Source organism: Temnothorax curvispinosus, unplaced genomic scaffold (assembly GCF_003070985.1).
Source record: "Temnothorax curvispinosus isolate PA1 unplaced genomic scaffold, ASM307098v1 QBEX01016120.1, whole genome shotgun sequence".
NCBI lineage: Eukaryota > Metazoa > Arthropoda > Insecta > Hymenoptera > Formicidae > Temnothorax > Temnothorax curvispinosus.
Genome location: NW_020225900.1, coordinates 1 through 9,979, shown reverse-complemented (window position 1 = coordinate 9,979; position 9,979 = coordinate 1). Strand labels below are relative to the sequence as shown.

At 40.6% G+C, this 9,979-nt stretch overlaps 2 protein-coding genes across 2 annotated transcripts; one reads left to right on the top strand and one right to left on the bottom strand.

Annotated features, from left to right (window-relative positions):
• Window positions 1-5,110: 5,110 nt before the first annotated feature.
• On the top strand, window positions 5,111-6,769 carry LOC112466382. The gene is made up of 6 exons (XM_025034446.1): window positions 5,111-5,146; window positions 5,393-5,516; window positions 5,609-5,944; window positions 6,037-6,208; window positions 6,299-6,396; window positions 6,513-6,769. The coding sequence occupies exons 1-6, from the start codon at window positions 5,111-5,113 to the stop codon at window positions 6,767-6,769; spliced, it is 1,023 nt and encodes a 340-aa protein (XP_024890214.1).
• Window positions 6,770-7,324: 555 nt separating this feature from the next.
• On the bottom strand, window positions 7,325-9,461 carry LOC112466383 (protein ANTAGONIST OF LIKE HETEROCHROMATIN PROTEIN 1-like). The gene is made up of 4 exons (XM_025034447.1): window positions 9,325-9,461; window positions 8,577-9,037; window positions 8,223-8,457; window positions 7,325-8,140 (listed from the first exon to the last, which is right to left on the bottom strand). Exons 2-4 carry the CDS (start codon window positions 8,942-8,944, stop codon window positions 7,418-7,420), a joined length of 1,326 nt encoding a protein of 441 aa, XP_024890215.1. The 5' UTR covers window positions 8,945-9,037; window positions 9,325-9,461; the 3' UTR covers window positions 7,325-7,417.
• Window positions 9,462-9,979: the final 518 nt, after the last annotated feature.

Here is a 9,979-nt window from a genome sequence, read left to right as displayed (position 1 = left end):
TCACTGCGGTGGGCACTTCAATGTGTAGTCACAATAAAAAATGCACAAAGCACACGTCGTGTGTCTGATCACTGCGCGGCCATTTGTACTTGTATTTGAATATCGCGAGGAAGACGTTGGCGATGAGCGCGCCCGTGCGGGCGCAAGCTGCCGCGGTGATCTAGCGTCGTTACCCGATCGATGCTGCCATCTGATCTGACGGCGCAGCGTTAACGGAATCTCGAACATTCCGCCCGCCATCAGCAACCTTGTTGATGATTCCTTACTCTTGATCCTTCATCCGGTTGAAATGGGTAATATGGCAAGCTTGGCACTTGGCCGAGTGAGTGTCGTAGTGGCCGTCTTGAGGGTAACCACCCTGGTGAGTCCATCCTTGCCGGGGTGCAAAGCAGTTACTCTGGCGAGTGGCCATTTGCACGGTGGAGAGCGTTCGTCGGTGAGCAGCACGATGAAACCCACCTTGATGTTGTTGTTAGGATAATGCCACTTGGATATCGCCTGCTGGCGTTGCAGATAATGAGCCGACCATTGTGCCCAAAAATGTTGAACACGCTGCTGGATGAGCTGCCACCGAGATAGTCGTGAGGTTGCTAGGTCAATCAGAGATGACTCGGGTATGGTAGTGATTGGACCTCCAATGAGGAAATGACCTGGTGTGATCTGGTGCAATTATGTTGTAGAATTTGAGCGATTCGTTGATGTTCTTGGGAACTCTGGATGAACATTTTCTTGAGCGCGGCGTCTGCTCCAATGAATGTTGTCTCGCAGTCCGAATACATGGTCTGAGCAATTCCCCTTCTGGCTGAGAATCTTCGGAAGGCTGCTATGAATCCTTCTGATGAGTAATCACTGACTACTTCGAGGTGAATTGCGGAGGTGGAAAAGCAGACGAACACACAGATCCATCCCTTGTATGTTTTCGCACCTCGTCCTTTCCATGTTTTGATGGTGAGCGGTCCGGCATAGTCAACTCTTGTATGAGTAAACGGACGTGACGGCGTAACCCGAGAGAGAGGTAGTTGGCCCATCAGTTGATGAGCACGGATCCCCCTCTGCCGAGCACACACGACACACCGTAAAATATGAGACTTCACCGGAGCCCGTCCGCCGATGATCCAGTATTGTTGCCTGACATGAGCCAATGTCAGCTGTGTTCCTCCATGCAGGGTACGCAGATGGGCGTGTGCAATGATCAGGGTTGAGAACCGTGAGTGGCGAGGCAAAATCGCCTGATGTTTGTTGTCTTGAGCTAGTGCTGATTGGTTGAGGCGGCCGCTAACTCGGATGATCCCTTGAGCGTCTATATACGCAGTCAATCGATTGAATGCGCGAGCAGTTGGCAGTTTCGAGTTGGCCGTGAGCATCTTGATCTCGTGCGTGAAGTATGCCGCTTGAGTAGCCTTAATCCAGAATAATCTGGCCTTCTCCAAAGCAGAGTGCGAGTCCAACGACCCGTCCCAGAACCCTCTCAAGAAAGCGATAAACTTGAAACAGAGAGCTATTATTTTCAATAATTTATCAATAATTTATTGGGGTTAAGTACGTGTATATCAGGTCCCAGTGATAGTCCGGTTGAGATGCGGCCGCATGTAGCGCAATGCCAGGACGAGCCTCATGCGCGCTCAACTCGTCCGAAAGCGCGGGTTATGATGGCCATGCTTCAAGGGTGAGTATCCACGGTGGTCCCGTCCACCATAATGAGTGGCTTTGGAGTTGAGCAGTACTTAATCTTTGTGATGCGCAGTCGGCTGAGTTGGACGTACCCGGTACGTATTTCCAATGTGCGTTCGCAGTGAGCTCTTGAATTTGAGAAACTTGATTTTTTACAAAATCCTTCCAGCGCGATGCATGAGATTTGATCCACGTGAGTGTCACAACAGAGTCCGTCCACAGGTGAGTTGCTGTGACGTTCAACTTCAAGGTAGCTTGAACGTATTGCATGAGTCTTGAGAGCAGCAGTGCTGCGGTGAGTTCAAGTCTCGGGATGGTGAGCCGCTTGAGCGGTGCTACCTTGGTTTTGGAGCACACCAATGAAGTCGTGGCGCCATTAGAGCCGTGGACGGTGATCAATACGACTGCAGCCATTGCCAGTTGAGAAGTATCAGAAAAGCCGTGAAATTCCACTGACGAGGTACTCCATGTGGTTTGAGAGGTGCTACCTTGAATGTACCACCGAGGTATTGAGAGCTTGCAAGCTTGTGAGTTTTTTTCTGATAATGAGCCACCGTGATGAGAGCTGGGATGGCAGTGGTTCACCCCATTGGAGCTTCATGTAGCCAAAGCTCCTGCAAGAGCATCTTCGCCTTGATCACCACTGGTGATACAAAGCCCAGTGGATCGAGTATCCGAGCCACTTCAGACCAAGCGAGGCGTTTGGTGAGATGATCGGTGTGCGACGAGATCCTTGTTGAGAATGTGAATGAATCTTCTTGAGAAAGCCATCGTAATCCGAGTCTTTTGGTTACGCAATCGTCAAATGTAATTTGTGAGCCCTGGTCTTTTTCTGCTTGAACCGCAGTGAGTACGTCTTGATGAGTCGCGTGCCACCTTGCTAATAGGAAGCCGCCCGCTATGCACAAGTCCGTTGAGCAGTATTGACTACCTGCTGAACGGTGTCGTCGCCTCCAGAATTGTCATCAAGATATCGACCGTTGTTAGATGATATGGCACTTCATTGAGTTGTTCATCTATCCAGCGAGTCCGTTGTTTTCAGTCATCTTCCTGCACGTTGATCTGCCTATACCCTTTGGTGATGTCAGTGGCCACTAAGTGTTGAAATTGTCGAATCCAGAGCAAAACATCTAATGTCTAGGTGCTGTAATGCAGCTTGGTTCCTGGTAGATGCACTCGAGCCATCAAATACTACACGTAATGTTGTGGTTGCACTGTCTGGTCTGAGCACTCCGTGATGTGGCAAATAATATTGTGTGTGCTGACTGGAAACGGGTGAAGCCTTCTTCATGTGATTGAGCTCTCGATATTCTGTCATAAACTGATGATACAGACGTCGATAGTTGTCATCTCGTGAGAGTCTTCTTGGTAAACTTTTCAAACATCGATGCGCAGTGAGATACGAATCGCCAAGAGTATCAAGTGATGATTTCAGTGTAAGTCGAACTGTGTATCGACTTGTTGAATCCCGTAAAACAGTACTCTTAAAATGTTCTTCACATCTTTGCTCGTTAGGAGTAAGATCAAGATTGTTGCTCGCAGGCACTTCTTGTGTCCAGATTTCGCCAGCAAGTCGTCAAGAGCATCTTCTCTTTCCTGCACGAAGGCATGATGCACGGTAGCAATTGCCGATGATGATGTATTGACAGGTCCGAGAACGAGCCATCCGAAAATTGAGAGCTGGGCAATTGGCATCAATATATCTCGTTTGATGATGTTGGGCTTGATAATCTGCCCATATGAGTCAACTCCAATGATGATATCCACTGGCCGTGGTGTTAGGAAATCTGGATCAGCCGAGGTCAACTTGGTGAGATGCGGCCATTCCTGTGGTGCAGTGTTGAAGAATGGCAGGATGTTCGTTAACGTCTGCAGAATGTGAGCTTGAATAATGACGTCTAATCTTGAGTGAAGTGAGCGGAGCTTAAGCAATGCAACTCCTCAAGTTTGCGTCGCCTTTCTGCCACCAATTCCAGTGATGAGAATGACGGAATGATGACGAGTAATGTTGAGCTGACGAGCGAGAGATTCTGAAACAAATGTAAGTTCTGAACCTGAATCGATGAGAAACCGTACCCGCTGAGTATTAATTGATGAGCTGATCTGAGCCAAAGTCGTAGCGAGTAATGTTGAGTGTGGTGAGCGGGCCAAAGAGAAGTGAGCAACGATTGCACCATTTTCCTATTGAGTTGTCGCCGTTGAGCTGGTGGTTGGCTTCGCTGATGAGTTCGACTGATAAGCCTCATGCAGCATCGTGTGATGTCGGTTGGTGCACTTCTTGCACCCCCGTGAGCCTTTACATGAGCGGACGTTGTGTCCGGAGATGAGCTGAGCGGGTGTGCCTTCAAGTGAGAGTTGCAGATAACGAAGGTTTTCTACGTCGGTGAGGCGTCGGTTGTCGTAGATAACGGCCTTGAACGACGGGATGTTGATGTCCAGCAGCCGCTGATTGTCACGCGAGGACTGCGATGGTTTGGATATGCGCCCTTGATAACGCAATAACGCGACGTGCAGCCATGTAATAGCGCCGTCGTGGAGTGAACATTGTTTTTAAGCATTCATGTTGTATGAGCGCCGCCGGCCAAGTAACTTCAAAATATGCGTGCTCCTTGAAAAACGCTTTATGCACCTTCTCGAGATGCATTGAGATGTGGAAAGTTTTCTCTAATGATGTGCCCTTTGCACACGATGGTGGCGTCTCGCCAGTATTCCGCACCGTCGCCAATCTGTTCATTTAGGATGAGCTCCGTGGACAAGCGCACGGGTGAGGCTTGGCGTCCCGATGTGCGACCCGTGGTACCTCGAGCAGCGGCGTCGTGGTCTCCTTACTGCCCGTACCCGCCTTTTCGGGTTCCGTCATGTTGAGCCGTCCTTGAGCTGCGCACGATGAAATACCTGAGAAATGTCGAGACACGTGTAAGAAATGCTGCACGAACCGAGAACGTTCGAGAGACGCGTGAGAAAAACACTATGCGAATCGAGAGTCGTTAAGGTCATGTCTTGAGCACGTGAAAATGTCTATTTACACTCGCGGGAGCGCGTAAACATGTTTGTGTAACACTCGCAAGCGCGCGTGAGAATGTCTGTACTTCACTCGCAAAAGCACGCGATAATGTCCACGTGGCATGTCGTGAAAGGCATGCCCTGTTCACATGATCTGTGTCCGAGCTACACTTTAAGTTCCACGCATCCGGCTCGAGGGACCAAATGTTCGCGAAATTGCTGATTAATCCCGGCGATGGAAGCGGGATGAGAAGGACGCGCGTAGAAAGTGTTAATAATTATTCTGTAATATAAAATGTAACTCAGAACACAGTCTGAGCCGTCTTTAAGGTGCGTTTAGATGGGAGCGTCGAGCGTCGAGCGTCAAGCGTCAAACACGCGCGCAGCACCCTTGCGCAGCTGTCTAAACGTGCAGATTTCAGCGTCTTGACGCAAAATGGCTAGTAACACGAGTTCGATAAACGCCGTAGAGGTAAAGAGGTTATATACGCTATTAACATTGAAAATTTATATTTATTTATATTACGTAATAGATATTATTATTATTATTGATAATATTTACCATAGAATTTCATAATTGGCGCATATTAAAACCTAACCAAGCATTAAGAAATTAATTTTCATAAATTTTTTAGTACATTCTCTTATAAAATACACAATCCTATCCATTTATACTTTTCCTATATGTTTGAATTCTTTGTAACATTGTATTTCATAGGCATCAACTTGTGGGGTGTGTATGTCCAAAGTGAACAAAAACGAGATTTTTAATCACAAATGTGTTCAACATTGGTATAGTATAACCATTGATACAAATGCCAAAATGTTTTATCCTACTAATCGTAAGGGCTATAATTAATTTATTTATATGATATATAAGTTTCATACACTTATTTAAAAAACTTATAATTAATACTTTTGTACAACATTGCAGAAAAAGGGGAATATTTGGCAAAAGTGATATGTGACAATCAAGAACAACTTGCTTTAATTAATAATAAACCAAATAGTCAGTTTTCTTTTAAAGAAGTAATACGAATGAACAAGGAAGTAGAAGCTGAGTCTGATCTACCCACGAATGATTGCTATATTTCAGAAAATGATTCACAACAATCATTTTCCACAACATTAGATAAAAGTGCATTGGAAGAAATGTTGATTGAAGAAGTAAGAAACAGACCGCCCTTATACGATTACAAACTGCCTTTGTCTGCCCGTGGTTGGCACAAAATTGCAGAGTTATGGAAAGAGATTTCTGATGCTCTTCATGGTATGTATTATATTTTACATAAGCCTAAGTTATCAAAGAAAAGCATCGGTTACATTAAATATTTTAAAAGTATGTTTTAACAAATGTATTAGGTCTTTTGAGTCCTGAAGATGCTAAAAAGAGATGGAAATCGCTTAAAGACACTTACAGTAAAGCAGTGGCTGAAGAGAAAAAACCTAGTGGGTCAGCTAGATCATGTTCACAAAAAACGTGGAAACATTTTGAAGCAATGTCCTTCTTACGTTCGGTATCAAGAAGCAGAAAGTATATATCAATTTTTATGTACAACTCTTAAAGTAGTATATATATCTTAAATTTTATGATCACTAATTTCAAGCATATCTTATTTTACAGCTCTATTTCTAATCTGACGGTTCCAATTATTGAGTCCAACAGAAATCTTCTCGAGGAGAACAGTTCAGACAACATGGAAAAACGTAAAAATACTGAAGGTATTAATATTGTTACAGAGTTTTTCTTTATTATTTGCTGACCTCTGATCGATCTTTTAATAAAATGTTCAGTTAATTCATATACATTAAAGAAATATCAAACAATTCCTTTTTAGATGAACCCCCTGCTAAACATCGGGCTAAAGCTCATGATGATTTAAGTTCATCAATTAATCGTATAGCTAAAGCATTTTGTAACAAAGACAATAATCCTGTGATAAACCTGCCAAAGTTGTCAGAAATAGATGCATTAGATGGTATGTTTATATACATAAAACAACGATTGCTCAAACTTAGTCAAGAAAAGCAGAATATGCTATTAATGAAATTTCAACAAGATATTGCTAAAGAAGAACAAAACCAACGTGGATAATTTTATATTCTTTTTTGTAACATTAGCAATTGCTATGTTCCTACTTTCTTATATTTGTTTCTTTTCTTATTCTTTTTTATAAATATAATTTTCAGGTATAATTTTAATATTTTAACAACGTTACTCTTATTATATTACAGTATAATTTTTTTATTTCATAATTAGACGTTATTTATGTCACGTAAAGTAAAATCACACAGTATTACAACTTGATGTTTATTTTATGTTTAAGTATAACTTTAGATTTTACTGACAAATGTTCCTCTTTTCAATGTTATTTAAAAATATTTTGACGTTAAATTATATATATATATAGTTTATTGTCAAATATGATATAGATTATAATTTTTGTAAAACATTGATATTTCTAATATTTTTCGTTTTTATGGAGCATGTTATTCTTATCTTTAAAATATTTAGTTACCGCAATAATACTTTTATGATTGTCTAACGATAGATGATAGGAAAATATACATTATAGTAGTCATAAATTATTTACTATACACATGTGCACATGTATTATAATAGTATGACTATTTACACACGTTGCGAATAAATTTATTTACAAAAGTAACCTCTGTCTTAAATGTACATGAAACATTATGTGAAATGATATAGAATCATAATAAATTACCAAATTTTATTTATTTACTTGTATATTTGAATATTTTGCCAACCAACTTCTCCTTCCTCATTGAAGAATCTACAGAATTCTTCGCGAATGTTAGCTGCGCGTAACGAATATGTTCTTGTTTGAGTACATCTAATGTTAATATATGCACGAAAATCTTCAACATTTTGTCTCCAAGAGCCGTTTTCAATATCTCCATCTATTACAGGCCTATCTACAAGTTGTTGTGTTATATACGTTTCTCGCTCAACATCATGCTTTCTCAGCCAATTATGAAGGCAGACGATTGCTTGAATCATTTTTATTGCATTTGGTACTTTTGCTAAAATTGGTCGTCTCAGAAGTCGCCATTGGCTGGCTAAAATGCCGAAAACATTCTCAACCGTTCTTCGAGCTCGAGATAAACGATAGTTGTAAATGCGTTTCTCTAATGTCATTCCATTTTTTCCTGGATATGGTCGCATCATATAATCAGTTAACGGAAATGCCTCGTCTCCTATTAATACGTATGGCAAAATTGGACCATCTTCATATAATGCTTCGGGTAAAGGAAGATTAAATTCCTTTCTTTCTAAGAACAGGCCCATAGCACTATTCTTGAAAAGACCTGCATCACCCTGCCTCCCAGGGGCACCAATGTCAACGCAACGTATAATATAATTAGCATCACTTATTGCGAGTAATATAATGCTGTGACTGCCTTTATAATTATAATATTCTGATCCTGCGTTGTCTGGACACTGAAAAAATATTATTATTGTATAATTTTATATTTCAATTTGAGAGTTACTATATACATATCTTTTATAATTTAACAATTACTTGAATAACGATGTGTTTCCCATCTATCGCACCAACACAGTGAGGAAAGTTCCATTTATTCGCAAAGTCGTTCGCGATTTCTTTCAAGTCGTTTGTATCACATTGTGAAAGCACAATAGGATACAAATGCTCCCATATAACGGAACATGTTTCTCGTATAATATTTGTAATGCTGCTTACAGATATTAAAAATTGATATGACAATGATACCATGCTGTCTCCTGAGGCAAGATATCTGTTAGCATTATAAGAAATACAACAATTATAACAACCTAAACCATTCTAATATGTACAATTATTAAATTTCATTAATTACATGTTATTTACAATGAAATATTGTTAATTTGAGTTTACCTTAAAGTTACTATTAAACGTTGCTCTTCATTTATTGGCTCACGCACAACATAATGTTTTTTTAAATCGTGTCCTACTATTGACAACAGTTCTTCCAATTGTATCGGTGTCATTCTCGTATAATTTCGGAAACGAAGATCTTCCAACCTAATATTAGGAAGTACTGCATGATAAAATCCATGTCTCTGTCTTTCTGCAAATACTTTTGAAATCCAGCATCTTCTTTTCCTTTTATTTTTTGATTTGATTATATTTGCAATCATTGAAATTGCTGCAACTAACTCTGCTTGTTTTTTTTCCTGATAGTGCTGATTAACAATGCTATTGCATTGTAATACCCACTGATGTAACCGATAATTAAATGACATCTTGTCTTAAAATATGTGAAATCGTGTATATAATCAGCAAACTGATGATGCCCTTCAGCATCAACAACTGGAGCCGTCAGATTAGAAATAAAGCTGTAAAATAAGATATGCTTGAAATTATAGTGATCATAAAATTTATATTAATATATTATTTATATTGTATTATTTTATATTATATAAAATTTATATTAATATATGTGTAATATATATATATTATTATAAGAGAACGTAAAAAAAGTTTTTAAAAATTAATCTTTTAATACTTGATTATATTTTAATATGTGCCATGTGTGAAATTCTATAAATATTAATTATCAATAATATTAATATTTATTACGAAATATGAATAAATATAAATTTTCAATATATAATCTCTTTACCTCTACGACGTTTATCGAGTTTTCTTCTTTTTATTTTATATTGGTTCCTGCCGCTTTTCAGCGGACAATACGGCCAGATTTGCCACTGTTTGTTTAACAAAGTTTAACAAGTTTAACAATTGCGTAGCAAAGTCTGAGTGGAAATTGTGATTGCATCAGCAAAAGCGCGACTCGGCCTTTATCGAGTCGTGTCACTAGTCACTAGCCACTTTATTAGCGTCAAGACGCTGAAATCTGCACGTTTAGACAGCTGCGCAAGGGTGCTGCGCGCGTGTTTGACGCTTGACGCTCGACGCTCGACGCTCCCATCTAAACGCACCTTTAATGCGAGAATAGATATATATAGTCTGACCTGAGAGTGGTGGGCAGTCTTTCGGAGTTCACTAAACATAAGAAGTCTTTGTATAAGAAGTCTTTGTATATCGTTTGTGAGTGGGCGAGGCAGTTATATTAATTGCCCTCCTCGTGATGATTAGCCCGTGAGCCGGTAAGACACGTGGCGGTCGGCACTCGCGCACATGTGAGCCTGAGTCGTCGTGTCGATGTACCCGAGTAGAGCTGGATAAACGGTCGCTTTACATGTTAATGCAGTATCTCGGCAGCTGTAATCACTGCGGTGGGCACTTCAATGTGTAGTCACAATAAAAAATGCACA

Coding starts and splice junctions, on each gene's coding strand:
- LOC112466383 (XM_025034447.1), bottom strand. CDS start 8,944: ATGTCATTTAATTATCGGTTACATCAGTGGGTATTACAATGCAATAGC. Junction 8,458..8,576: donor CGTTTAATAGTAACTTTAAG/GTAAACTCAAAT, acceptor TAATGCTAACAG/ATATCTTGCCTCAGGAGACA. Junction 8,141..8,222: donor GGAAACACATCGTTATTCAA/GTAATTGTTAAA, acceptor ATATTTTTTCAG/TGTCCAGACAACGCAGGATC.
- LOC112466382 (XM_025034446.1), top strand. CDS start 5,111: ATGGCTAGTAACACGAGTTCGATAAACGCCGTAGAG. Junction 5,945..6,036: donor GATTTCTGATGCTCTTCATG/GTATGTATTATA, acceptor CAAATGTATTAG/GTCTTTTGAGTCCTGAAGAT. Junction 6,397..6,512: donor AAAACGTAAAAATACTGAAG/GTATTAATATTG, acceptor ATTCCTTTTTAG/ATGAACCCCCTGCTAAACAT.